The following is a 14,095-nucleotide window of genomic DNA, read 5'->3' on the forward strand; positions in this document are numbered from 1 at the left end:
CTCTTTTCTATAGCTGCATATTTCATTCTGCCGTCCTGCCCGCCTTTGGGGCAGCTTTCCCCAGGTTTTTCTCTCTTGATCCAGTTACACCAAATCTCTTTTCAAAGGAATTAACAACTCCCCCATCTCCGATGCCTCTCTATGGCTCTCCAAAACATCAGCCAGGTCAGCTGCCTCCAACACTGTGGCAGGTTTTTATCCACAGGTTTTGCCTTGCGCGCTGATGGAGAACCATTACACAATGGCTCTGGACCAGCATAATACTATTTCCCGAGTGTCTGCTCTGTGCATCTGCTTCTCTAGACACTCCTCCAATGGGGAACAAGTATGGAATACCCGGCTCTTCCATCTAACAGAGAAAGGCCTAACACCATCCAATGGCTGGAAGGTAAAGCTGGACACGTTCAGACTCGAAGTGCGGCGTACATTTTTAACAGTGAGGGGAATTAACCATTGAAACCATTTCCTAAGGGTCGTGGTGGATTCTTGGTCACTGGCCATTTTTAACTCAAGGTTGGGTGTTTTGCTAAAAGCTTGGCTCTGGGAGTTATTCTGAGGGCAGTTTTCTGACCTGGGTTATCCAGGCGGTCCGACTAGGTGATCACAATGCTCCCTTTTGGCCTTGGAGTTCATGAATCTATGAATCTGCCTCCTGGTGCAAGTTTCCCCCCCTAGTCTGTGCATTTCCCTGAATTTCGTTCTCCAATGCTCAGGGGTCCCTGTGATATTGCTTTTCACCAGTCTAGTCCTCGCTCTGTCCTTTGGTGCATCTACTTAGTGTTCTATTAGTCATTCATCGCTCTCTCTTTCTCTCCCTCTCTCTCTGTTTATCTATCCAGAGACTCAGAAGAGGTGCCGTGCTACAGAGAGCAGGGCAGGGGGGCTCAGTAGAGGTTATTTGTTTTAGCCACATGCAAAGAGAAATGGCTAACTAAGATGTAGGTGAGAGACAAATGAAGACACAGAAGCAAATCTAAAGCCTTTGCCAGAAGCATTTATTGATTCGTAGATTCTTACAGCGGTTTCAGTTGAATTCAGGATTCTCCTTCACTTCCTGTCCCAAAGTGTTGCTGTGCATCTGTGTGTTAAACACCTGTTGCACCCACCCCAGAGGAGGCTGCATCTCAGTGCTGGGCGAACAATCCCCATGCAGCGTTGCTGTGCCGCTGTTCGCCAGCTGCCTCCCCAGAGGTGGCTGCATCTCAGTGGCAGGTAAAGCGACCGCGACATAAATAATTGGCGTAACACTTTGAGACAAAAAGGGGCTTGATAATATTAAGTAAAAAACATGGAGAGTTTTGAAATCAGGCATTAGTTTGCAATCTAGATCTTCAGCTGGTGAAAATCCGGGGCTGGGTCAATGCCGATTGACAGCAGCTGCGGATCTCTGCTGCCAGAGTTTTTAAAGGCAGCTGCTCTGCACAGGGATCCAGGCAAGAGAATTTAGGGCTGGTGCTAAGCTGGGGTCCGTTGCGTCTCAGAGAGTGGTGGCTTTCCGGAGTGCGACCCGAATCCTTGGAGGGCTTCAGAAATTCGTATCTCAGTCATCCTCTAAAAATAAATATAAAGGGAATAAAAAAGCCAATCACTCAACTTCCTCTTTTGTTTGGAATAAAAATTCTGCTAGTCCAAAAGCACAGGGTTAAACGGGCCCGTGGGTCTGAGGTGGGGCAGGAGGTGAGGAGGGAGGCTGGGTTGGATGGGCCCATTGGTTTGATCTGGGGCAGGGGATACCAGTCTGGGGCACTGGCCCCATGCCTCCCTTGGACACAGGCTCTTGGTTCTGCTCTGCCCCACCTACCGTTCTGGAGGTTCTCGGAGAAACTCCAATAGCTGAGGACCTCGCCGATGTTGTCCACCACCGTCCCATCGGGCAGGCGTAGGTCGTCGGCACCGTTCCCGTTGTAGTTCCCGCAGGCGGCCTGCACTTTCCTGGCTAGCTTCCCGTCAATTCTCACTGTCACATCCCCGTTGGTTCTGAAGAGAACCCTCAGCGCCGAGCCCTGGGCCACGGTCACCACATTCCCTGCCCGCCGCACCGACACGACTCTGGAGGGCCTGGCCGGGAGCCGCACTGGACGCCCATTCACCTGGAATGTACAGATGGAGAGGTCGCTGCCCGAGACACCAGAGAGACAAAGAGGGGGGGATAGAGGAACACCTCCGTCTGAGGGGAGGGGGTCTGCGTCGGATGGGTACCGAGACAGATATTGTAGGTGCAAGGGAGGGATGGATGGACGGACAGACATTGCAGATGGCATGGATGGACAGACACTGTAAGTGCAAGGGAGGGATGGTTGGATGAATGGATACTCAAGGCACAATAGCTAGATGGACAGATGCTATGAGTGCTATGGGTGATGTGCGGACACTAGGTGCTGTGGATGGATGGAAGAGGGGATGGACATTGTAGGTGCTATGGATGGATGAGTGGGTACTCGAGGCACAATAGGCAGACGGATGGTTAGATGGATGGACAGATGCTATGAGTGCGATGGATGGAGGGACACTAGGTGTTATGGATGGAGGGACACTAGGTGGTATGGATGGATGGATACCGTAGGTGGGATGGATGGATGGATGGACGGACACTGTAGGGGCAACAGGCAGACAGAGTGACAGGCCCCCAGTGGCACCTCTCTGGCTTTCCCCCTTACCAAGACCCTGCCGTTGCGGTTGACCAGGATGGTGAGCCTGTGGAAGTAGACGGTGACAGCCGTGGCTTTGGGCGCATTGCACCTGCGGCAGGTCTGGAACTGTACCACCACGCGGAACCAGCTAGCAGCCTTGGTGTCGATGAGTGAGGAGATCTCGTAGGTGCCGTCCTGGGGCACCTTCCCCGAGACCCCGTCATAGGAGGTGAAGACGTCGCCTCGGGTGATGGTGCAGTTCCCGTCCCGTCTCACGCAGCCCCACCGGCCTTGGCTCAGCTCGCAGAACTCCCCCACTGGGCACTGGAATGGCTGGCATACCACCCCGCCCCTCGGGACGCATCTGCACCGCTGCCGGCACCGTGCTGTGAGCACCCTCTCACCCGGCTGCCAGGAGAGAGAGACACAGGGTCAGAGAGAGAGCAGGACACCTGGGTTCTATCAGCAGCTCTGGGAGGGGAGTGGGGTCTAGTGGGTTAGAGCCAGGGGGGTTCGGAGTCAGGACTCCTGGGTTCTATTCCCAGCTCTGGGAATATCCAGAATGGAAAGTTACATCCTTTCTGATTTCATAGGAGCAGCTTCAGACTGGAGGATTCAAATGTTAGAGTATTTCAAGCTACCTACACCCCTTCGAACCCCTCCATCCCTCTCTCTGTCTCCCCACAGCCCCCTGTCTCTCTCTGTCCCCACCCCATCACATGCCAATCTTGTGCTGAACCTTTGGTTCCACAGCTCAGTGTGGGGCAGCCGTGAGTTCTCATTTGGGTCCTTCTCTGCCGCCAGCTGCCTGGCGTGCTGGGCTGGTTTCAGCTGGGCTGGCCCTACTGGGCAGGGGCTCACCTTGTAGTATCTGCCGTTGCGGAAGCAGTGGCAGTGGCGAATGGAGACGCACTCGTAGCCGGCCCAGAAAAAGCCTTTGTTGCACTGGCAGCCCTCGGCGCAGACCTTGGGGCACTTGGTGATGTTGGCCACCCCTTTGCAGCTGCTGGAGCAGGGGTTGGCACAAAGTTTGTAATGGCTGTTGGCCGGGCAAGTCTTGGCTAGAGGGGAAGAGAGGGGAATGGAGAGGATTAGTGCATGGAGAGAGGAGATGGGGAGGGATGGAGCAAGGTGCAGGAGGAGGGGGAAGAAAGGGTTTTATGAGAGTGTCCTCTTTCTCCTACTCTTGGATGCATGGATGGACAGAGATGCTGCTGATGGATGGATGGACACAAATATTACTGATGAATGGAGGGCTGGATGGAAGGATGGATGAAACTTCGGGTAGATGGATGGACAGAGACTGCAGATGGATGGAAGAATGGCTGGATGGGTGGACAGAGATACTGTGGATGGATGGTTGGATGGACAGAGATATTGCAAATGAAGGGCTAGGTGGATAGACTGGTGGATCGAGGGAGAGAAAGCTATTGTGGGAGGATAGAGGGATGGCTACTGCCCCCGGCTGAAAGGATGAAGAGAGAGATACCATGGATGGTGGAATAGCCGGGTGGAAAAATGCTGTGGATAGAGGGGTCTGTGGAGAGAGAGATCCTGAGCAGGCATGGAGGGAGTGAGAGAGAGATTTCAGACGGATGGATGTGGAGGGAAGGATGGACGGACAGACAGTTGGGTAGAGATAGAGATGTTATTAGTAGATGAATGCTGTGGATGAGCGGAAGGAGAGAGAAATAGATTCTGAAGAGAGGAGGATGCTATGAATGGATGCACCAAGAAAGAAGTGGATGGAGGGATGCAGAGACAAGCAGAGGGGTATCGAGGCGGGATGGATTGATATTGGCCATGGGTAACACTCACGGCAGAACTTCTTGGTCCTCCAGGGCTTGATCTTGACGCCAGCAGCCTGGCAGGCCGTGACGTAACTGTGGATGGCCCTGCACATCAGCCGCCGGTTCCCACCAGCCTTGCACAGATCATGCACGCAGTTGTTGAAGAAGACGGTGGGGTTGAGGGTGGAGTAGCAGGCGCTGAAAGGCCCGTAGGGTGCCCGGATGATGCCGCAGTAGTTGTTGTGGACGTAGCTTGCCTTCCGGGACTCCTGACAGGCAGGGCAGACCAGGCTGGCGCAGCCGTGGTCGCATACGGCCCCAGGGACTTTCACCCTCCAGGAGACACCCAAGTCCCGCAGGTCCCTGGCCAGGTGGCCGTTGGGCCGCAGCAGATCGTCGTGTGGTTTGCCGTTGTAGTTGCCGCACAGGCCACAGGTCTGGCTACGGTAGCTCTTCGGCACGGTGATGGCCAGGTAATAGTTCAGGTCGAAGGAGAGGTGCAGGCCAAATTTGGTGCGTAACACCACGTTGGCGCCATGGTAGTAGACGCGCACCAAGCCGCTCTCCAGCTGGAAGGGAAGGTAGTAGGACATGCCATCCACCTGGGGCAGGGGAGGGGAGAGAGGGAGGTTAAAGAAGAACCGTGGCATTTTTACTGTGTAATGCGTCTATTACTGTATAGGCTCTCTTACACATCCATCCACCCCTCCTCCTTATCCTTCCATCCCCCCATTCATCCATCCATCCATACATCCATGCACCCCACACCTTCACCTTATCCATCCATCCACCCACCGTATCCGTCCATTCCCCTTGTCTGTCTGTCCAGCCGCCCACCCCCCTTCCACCAGTTCACCCACCCACCCACTTTATCCATCCATCCCCACACATGACCCACCATCCATCCATCTCCCCATGCTCCCGTCCATCCATCCATCTCCACCCTTGACCTTCCATCCATCCCGCAGATTCTCCTCTCTTCATCCATCCACCCACGCACCAGTATCCACCCCCCAATGAACTGTGTCCGTTCATTCACTAGTATCCATTTATGCATATCCTCATCCACCCACCCAGCAGTCTAGTGTATCCATCTCTCCACCCTTTTCTCTTTGCATCCCCTTATCCCTCCACCTGCCACCCCTCTGCATCCTTCTTCCCCATCTCCACACCCTGCCTTTCCCCTATGTCTTGCTGATTTGGGCTGCCAATTAGAGGCAGAGGCTCCCCAAGACCCCCATACCCGCTCTTACCAGGACAACGCCGTTCCTGTTCCGCACCAGGGTGAACGTGCGTCTGTAGACGATGATGGACACGGTGTTGGTGACGGCGGCCTTGCTCTTGCCTAGCCGTTCATTCTTCACGTGGATTGCGAAGGAGGGCAGATAGCCCTTGCGGACACAGCTCTTGGCAAGCACATAGGTGCAGTTGCCTTGAAAATCGAAGGGGAAGCCATCGAAGGTCAGGTAGTGGGGGTCGCCGGCAGCATGGCACGTGCCGGTCCTGGGCACCACGGGGTGGCACTTCTGGACACCGTCCACCACCCGGCACTCCTCGTTGGGGCCGCAGGAGAAGTCGTGGCACTCCACGATCCCGCCCGCCTGGCACGAGCACCTCTGCTTGCAGAAGCCATTGGGGTAGAAGGTCTCGCCCGGCTTGTAGTAGAAGCCCCGGTGGACGCAGCCACACTGGGAGAGGGGGACGCACTGGTCGCCGCTCAGCACAAAGCCTTCGTCGCACACGCAGCCCTCCCGGCACTTGCTGGGGCAGCGGGATGGAGCATAGAGGCTGCGGCAGGTGGCTGGACAGCTGCTGGCACACATTTCGTAGTGGCTGTTCTGGGGGCAGGGCGGCCCTATAAGGGAACATCAGAGGGATGTGGGTGTGCAAGCTTCCTAGTGCATCTGACCCCTATTCCTGTGCCCCTCCTCTCCATCCCCCTCCTCCCACATGCCCCTGCCCCACTCTCACCCAACCAGATACTGGAGAGAGGACCAGCCCCTTGGATCCCACCCCATCCCTGGATGGCTGCGATGGGACATTCAGAAGAAGTGGACCATGGAAGTGTCACCAGCTGGCTTGTCCGGTGGAATGAACTTATACGGTGTGCCCAGTGGGAATCGAACCTGGGACCATTGGGTCTAAAAGCATGAGCCACGGGGATGCGGGCGGGAAGAGAGGACACCATGGGGTGGGCAGACTCACGGCAGAATTTGTTGCTCCTCCACTCGTAGACCTTGGCACCAACTGCTTGGCAGGCTGCAGCGTAGCAGGCGAGGATGTGGCAGACCACAGTCTGGTTGTCCTTGTGGGAGCAGCGGTCGAAGATGCAGTCTTTGAAGTACCCCTCCGGGTTCACCTTGTTGTGGCACTTCTTGAATGGGCCATCCTTACTCAGTAGGAGCCCGCACTCCTTTTTGCCCTTTCTATGCTGCTTCTCCACCCTGGCGATGTCCATGCAGTCTTCCTTCTCCATCTCCGTGCAGCCCGGGATGTCCCTGGCCTTCCAGCTCCTCCCAAAGTCTGATGGGGTGGGCGCCGGCAGCAGGTTGCTCATGGTCATGTCGTTGTCATCCTTCCCGTCGAAATTGCCACACAGGCCGCACACCGAGCGTCCGTAGGTGGTCGGCACCTTCACCCGGACGTGGTTCTGGCCGTCAAAGGTCACTGTCAGGCCGAAGGCCGTCTTCACCACTATGTCCCAGCCTCGGTGGTAGGCCGAGATCTTGTCGTAGTCGATATTGTAGGGGAGGTTGATCTGCAGGCCGTTCAGCTGTGGGGGGCAGTAGCGGAATATGAGGGGAGAGAGAACGCTGTGGAATTCAAACTGACCTTTTGGCCAGGGAAACATCTTTAGCCTGGGATAAAACACCCAGCGGTGTCTAGGTGAATACAGACCCCAATCAGTAGGGAGGGGACTGAGCTTGGAACGTCGGGGGTACATCTTTGACGCCCGGAGCCTAATCCTGAGTCCTTAGTGTTTAGTCAGTAGTTTTAATTCATTACTCATGACTTACTCGTGATTCCTTCCTAGCTCAGTAGTTACTCATCCTCTACTCATGATGTACTCATTCCATATTCAATAGTTATTCATTCTCTACTCGCTACTTATTTATACCTTATCCCTTAGTTACTCATTCCATACTCACACCTTACTCAGTAGTTACTCATTACCTACTAAGAAGTTATAATATCCTTGCTCCTTACTCAGTATTTATGCCTACCTTCCTTACTCAGTATTCACCACTTACTAAGAAGTTACTCCTTCATCAGTATTTATGCTTTATGCAACCAGTTCTTACTCTGTCCTTACTCATCTCTTACTCAGAAGTTACTGTTTCCTTGCACCTTATTTAGTACTTACTCATTCCTTTCTCAGTATTTACTTGATATTTATTCATTCATTACTCATGACTTACTCATTCCTTACTAGTTGCTCAGTAGTAAACTCATTTCTTGATCCTTTGTCAGTATTTATTCACTTGTGCACTTATTATTCAATACTTGTTCCTTATTTAGTAGGTAGTCATTACATATGCCTTATCCAGTGCTTATTAGCTACTCACTAATAATTCCTTACTCATTCCTTACTCAGCAGTTACTCTTTCTTTTCTCAGTACTCTCTCTTCACTCATTCTTTTCTCAGCACTCACTTTTTATTCCTTCCTTCCTCCATGGTTACTCTTTCCTCAATACTGACTCATTCCTTACTCAGTAGTTCCTTATTTCTTCATCATTCCCTACTCTGTGCTTACTCACTTTTTACTCGTTCAGTATTCTGTGGTTACTCATTTCTCACTTGTTCCTTACTCAGTACTTTCTCTTTACTCATGCTTTATGCTGTATTTACTTGCTCTTTACTGGTTAATTACTCCCTGTTTTCAAAAGGAGGAGCCTGCATCTGTGTAGCTACATGCTGCTACTGCATACTTACCCCACAATGACTGCACACTTACCCTGACCTTTCCGTGGATAATGACGATTTTCACTCCATAGACCTTGATCTCCACCACCTTGGTGGCAGAGCCGTCCTTGCCGCCCTTCCTCTCGTGCTGCACCAGGACCTGGAACTTCACCAGGCTGGAGTTCTTGTGGCACAAGCCAGCCAGGAGGTAGACGCAAGTGCCACGGAAGTCGTAGTGCAGCCCGTCGAAGGTGATGTAGTGCGACTCCCCCAGGGCGGTGCAGGTTCCATAGCGGGTGGGGTAGCAGCTCCGGATGCCGTTGGCCACTCGGCACTCCTCACCCTCCTGGCACTGGGAAATCTGGCAGGTGACCTGCCTGCTATGCAGGTTGCACTGGCACTTCTGCCGGCACATCTTATCCCCCCAGAACTGCTCTCCCGGGGCGTAGAGACGTCCCTTGTGGACGCAGCCACAGCGCCCCTTTGGGATGCACTGACCCCCATCCAGCATGTAGCCATGCTTGCACTGGCAAGTCTCTATGCATGGCAAGCGACACTTGTCCTGGGATGCAAAGTCATTGCACGTGGAAGGGCAGGCGGAGCCACAGAGCTGGTACTGGCTGTTCTCTGGGCAAGGCAGAGCTGTCAAAGGGAAAGAAACCGGCGTCAGTGGTTTACTGCTCCCTAAAAAGCCATGGCCACCAGAGTCTCTGCTGCATGCTATGGGTGCCCCGGGGTCTCCGCCACACATCAGAGGCACTCAGAGCCTCCTGATCTGCAAACATGCCCTGCTTCCTGAGCTAAAGGAGAATCACCCTCTGTTGATAGCTGTATGGAGGGTATGACACACAGCTGTTCAGGTCTGATACCATCCAGCAGAGGGAGGTGGTAGTTATATGCATGAACACCACACACAGTACATCCATCCAATTACAGTCCGTCTCCACCCACAGCATACATCTAAACACCCTTCTGTAATATCTATCCATCCATCTTCCATCTGTCTCCACCTATCTGTTCATCTCCCCATCCATCCATGGTTTCTATCTATCCATCTAACATATGTGTCTGTCCGTATATCCTTCTCCTCTATCTATCCACCCTTCTGCAGGATTTATATCTGTCCTTCCATCCAGACATTTACATCACACTCCGTCATATCAGGATCCAGAGCCCCATCCTGGTGGAAACCAAGTGAAAAACACCCATTGGGCACAACACCTATGTCCCCAGCCTCTCCCCACACTCCCGGCACCCAATAATATGGCTGCCTCTGGCCCCGTCTCCTCTCATTACTCACGGCAGCCCGCCTGCTTCCTCCAGTTTTTCACCACTGCGCCCTCCCGCTGGCAGGCGTCCGCATAGGTCTGGAGTGCCCGGCACAGGATCTGCTTGTAGCCGTCGTAGGTGCAGAGGTCGGCCACGCAGTCGTCCAGGAAGGTCTTGGGGTTGATCAGGGCGTGGCAACTCTGGAAGGGGCCGTTTTTGGCCGTCTTGGTGATCAGGCCACAGTAGGCCTCTCCACGGTATTGCCTCACCAGCTCCGGCAAGCAGCCCCCGCACTTGCCCTTGCAACCGTGCCGGCACAGTGTGTCGCCATCCTCCACTTTCCAGCTCTTGCCGAACTCCATGGCGTTGGCGGCCGGGTGCCCCGAGGGGGTGAGGAAGTCATCGCCGGGGTCCCCGTTGTAGTTGCCGCACAGGCCGCACAGCCGGCCCAGGAAGGCCTTGGTGACCTTAACCACCAGGTAGTAGTTCCAGTCGTAGTAGACCTTTAGCCCGAACTCAGCCTCAACGACCAGCTGGCCTCCCCGTTGGTGGAGGCAGAGCTTCCCGTCATGCAGGTTCACGGGCAGGCGGGTCCGCTGACCGTTCACCTGGGGAGGGGGAAGGGAACAGTCTCTATCTGGATGAACACTGAGCATGCAGATGAGGGGAAGGGCAGCCTTGTGGCTGAGGGTCCCTGAGTTCAATTCCCACCCGTGCCACAAATTCTCTGGGTCTCTCGCTCAGCATCGGCTTTGGAGCTGGGCCAGGCATTAGGAGTGTTGATTCCTGGCTCTCTCAATGACCTCTCATATTGGGGTGGGGTTTTTTCTCACACCCCTTTACACGGGATCTGGATACCAATTCTCCATGGGACCCAGGCAGCCTAATCGGAAGAACTCAGCCATGCTCTCCCAGCGCCGCCTTTGGAAAGGCTGTTCCTTGGATGCTCCTCTGAGCTCCTCCGCGGGAGCGTCTAGGGCCCTCGCAATCATTAGCGGATTTAACATCACAAGCCCTGCGAGGCACGACAGGGCTATTCTCCCCATAGTCGAGGGGTCAAACAGAGACTCTGTGGCACAGCGGGGAATTATAAACCCAGGTCTCCTACCTCCTAGGCTGGTGCCCAAATGTCTGCAACAGCCTTCCACGCCTTTTCGGCTGCTGGATTTAGACTGTGAAGTCTTTGGGGTAAGGCCTGTCTCTGGCTGTGTGTGGGCAGGACCCGGCACAATGGGGCCCTGATCTCAGTTGGGCAGGGCCTGTCTCTGGCTGTGTCTGGGAAGCAGCCGGCAAAAAAATATGGCCACTGGATGCATCTGATCCACTCTGTTACAGTCAATGGAACGGGATTCCCCACTCATACACAGAGGTGTAACTCCATTACTCCAGGGGAGCCACTCCGGATTTACACCAGGGTGAGTGAGAGGGGACTCCGCCCCATTGGCCCCAGTGGTGGCCCTGTGGATTGACCCCGGGTTGCGCTGGGTCCTTACCCTGGTGAGCCCGTACTCGTACTTGACCATGGTGATGTTGTAGCCGTAGGCCTTGACGGTGACCTGGCTGACGAAGGAGACCCGGGTGTCGCTGTGCTTCTGGCTCTTGGCGGTGATGTGGAAGGCCGGGAGCTTGGGCTTGTGGCTGCAGGTCTTGACCACGGTGTAGCTGCAGGTGCCGTGGAAGTCGTAGCTGTGCCCATCGAAGGTGTGGTAGTGAGGGTGGCCCGAGGCCCAGCAAACAGGGTGGGAGCGTGAGGCCGGGACGCACTGGGGCCAGCCACCAGCCACCTCACACACCATCCCTTTGCTGCACTGGACAGTGTCGCAGGACTGGTGGGAGGGCACACACTTGGGCCAGCCATTCACCATCTGGCACACGGTGCCCGGTTTGCAATGCACGCCGTCACAGGAGGGTTTCTTGGGCACGCACTTGGGCCAGCCGTCTACCATCTGGCACACGGTGCCCGGTTTGCAACGGATTCTGTCACAGGAGGGTTTCTTGGGCACGCACTGGGGCCAGCCGTCCACGATCTGACACACAGTATCTGGTTTGCAACGGATGCTGTCACAGGAGGGTTTCCTTGGCACGCACTGGGGCCAGCCGTCCACGATCTGACACACAGTATCTGGTTTGCAACGGATGCTGTCACAGGAGGGTTTCCTTGGCACGCACTGGGGCCAGCCGTCCACTATCTGGCACACGGTGCCCGGTTTGCAACGGATTCTGTCACAGGAGGGTTTCCTTGGCACGCACTGGGGCCAGCCGTCCACCATCTGACACACAGTATCTGGTTTGCAACGGATGGTTTCACAGGAGGGTTTCCTTGGCACGCACTGGGGCCAGCCGTCCACTATCTGGCACACGGTGCCCGGTTTGCAACGGATGCTGTGACAGGAGTGTTTCCTTGGCACACACAGGGGCCAGCCGTCCACCATCTGGCACACAGAGCCCCGTTTGCAATGCACGCCATCACAAGAGGGTTTCCTTGGCAGGCATTTGGGCCAGCCGTCCACCATCTGGCACACGGTGCCCGGTTTGCAACGGATTCTGTCACAGGAGGGTTTCTTGGGCACGCACTGAGGCCAGCCGTCCACGATCTGACACATGGTATCTGGTTTGCAACGGATGCTGTCACAGGAGGGTTTCTTGGGCACGCACTTGGGCCAGCCGTCCACCATCTGGCACCCGGTGCCCGGTTTGCAATGCACGCCGTCACAGGAGCGTTTCATGGGCACGCACTTTGGCCATCCATTCACCATCTTGCATATGGTACCCACTTTGCAGGCGGTTTCAGCACAAGATGGAGGCGACAATGGGGCAGCTCTGAAAAACCTCATACACTTGGGCCAACCATCTACGGCCTTACACACCGTCCCTTCTTTGCAGTGTACTCCGTTGCAGGCCAGTGGGTTGTGCACGCACTCAGGCTGGCCATTCACCAGTTTGCACACGGTGCCCTCTTTGCACCTGAAGTGGTGGCAGGACGGCACTGGGACACAACGGGGCCAGCCTTGAACAGTCTCACACGCTGTCCCCGGCGGGCACTGGAAATTCAGGCAGGATGGTGGAACGGGAACACACTTGGGTCCATCTTTCCCCATCTCGCACATGGTCCCTTCTTGGCACAGAAAGGAAGCACATGAAGAGGGCGGGGAGGGGACACACAGGGGCCACCCCTGAGCCATCTCACACACCATCCCCTCTTTACAATGGGTGGTCAGGCAGGACGGCACAGGCAGGCAGTTGGGCCAACCATTTACCATCTTGCACACTGTCCCTTCTTTGCATTGAATTCCTTTGCAGGATGGTGGGATATGGACACATCTGGGCCAACCATCCTCTACCTTGCACACGGTCCCCTCTTTGCAGTGGGTATTCTTGCAGGTGGGCACAGGGACACACTTGGGCCAGCCACCTTCGTCTTGGCACACGGTCCCCTGTTTGCACTGGGTGTTCTGGCAGGATGGCACAGAGACACACTGAGGCGAACCATCTACTATGCTACAAAAAGTGCCCTTCTTGCAGTGCGTGTTGTGGCAGGAGGGCACAGGGACACACTTGGGCCAGCCATCTACAATTTGGCACACAGAGCCCTTCTTGCAGTGGGTATTCTGGCAGGAGGGCACAGGGACACACTTCGGCCAATCATCTATGATCTGGCACACGGTCCCCTTTTTGCACTGGGTATTCTGGCAGGTTGGCACAGAGACACACCTGGGCCAGCCATCTACTATGCTACAAAAAGTCCCCTTTTTGCAGTGGGTGTTCTGGCAGGACGGCACAGGGACACACTTGGGCCAGCCATCTACAATTTGGCACACAGTGCCCTTTTTACAGTGGGTGTTCTGGCAAGATGGCACAGGGATGCATTTAGGCCAGCCATCTAGGACCTGGCACACAGTGCCCTTCTTGCAGTGGGTGTTGTGGCAAGATGGCACAGGGACACACTTGGGCCAGCCATCTAGGACCTGGCACATGGTCCCCTTTTTACAATGAGTGTTATGGCAGGAGGGCACAGGGACACACTTGGGCCAGCCATCTAGGACCTGGCACACAGTGCCCTTCTTGCAGTGCGTGTTGTGGCAGGAGGGCACAGGGACACACTTGGGCCAACCGTCTATGATCTGGCACACGGTCCCCTTTTTGCACTGGGTATTCTGGCAGGTTGGCACAGAGACACACCTGGGCCAGCCATCTACTATGCTACAAAAAGTACCTTTTTTACAGTGGGTGTTCTGGCAGGACGGCACAGGGACACACTTGGGCCAGCCATCCGTAGTTTTGCACACAGTGCCCTTTTTGCAATGTGTGTTGTGGCAGGAGGGCACAGGGACACACTTGGGCCAGCCATCTACAATTTGGCACACAGTACCCTTTTTGCAGTGGGTGTTCTGGCAAGACGGCACAGGGACGCATTTAGGCCAGCCATCTAGGACCTGGCACACAGTGCCCTTTTTGCACTGGGTATGCTGGCAGGAGGGCACAGGGACACATCTAGGTGAGCC

The 14,095-nt window shown here is 55.1% G+C and overlaps 1 protein-coding gene across 1 annotated transcript; it reads right to left on the reverse strand.

The window, feature by feature from the left end:
• Positions 1-1,331: 1,331 nt before the first annotated feature.
• LOC137149436 (IgGFc-binding protein-like) lies at positions 1,332-12,691 on the reverse strand. The gene is made up of 11 exons (XM_067542953.1): positions 11,921-12,691; positions 11,087-11,680; positions 9,625-10,201; positions 8,377-8,966; positions 6,626-7,193; positions 5,674-6,275; positions 4,449-5,022; positions 3,492-3,691; positions 2,658-3,038; positions 1,802-2,090; positions 1,332-1,417 (listed from the first exon to the last, which is right to left on the reverse strand). The coding sequence occupies exons 1-11, from the start codon at positions 12,689-12,691 to the stop codon at positions 1,332-1,334; spliced, it is 5,232 nt and encodes a 1,743-aa protein (XP_067399054.1).
• Positions 12,692-14,095: the final 1,404 nt, after the last annotated feature.

The sequence above is a fragment of the Emydura macquarii genome, unplaced genomic scaffold (genome assembly GCF_026122565.2).
Source record: "Emydura macquarii macquarii isolate MOO-44397 ecotype Brisbane River unplaced genomic scaffold, CSIRO-AGI_Emac_v2 contig_746, whole genome shotgun sequence".
NCBI lineage: Eukaryota > Metazoa > Chordata > Testudines > Chelidae > Emydura > Emydura macquarii.

Bases quoted from the DNA above. Each gene is read 5' to 3' on its own strand.
- LOC137149436 (XM_067542953.1), bottom strand. From the start codon at position 12,691: ATGGGGAAAGATGGACCCAAGTGTGTTCCCGTTCCACCATCCTGCCTG. The intron at 10,202-11,086 runs GTAAGGACCCAG...CCCCCTCCCCAG, and splicing joins ACGAGTACGGGCTCACCAGG to GTGAACGGTCAGCGGACCCG. The intron at 3,692-4,448 runs GTGAGTGTTACC...CTTCCCCTCTAG, and splicing joins GAGGACCAAGAAGTTCTGCC to CCAAGACTTGCCCGGCCAAC.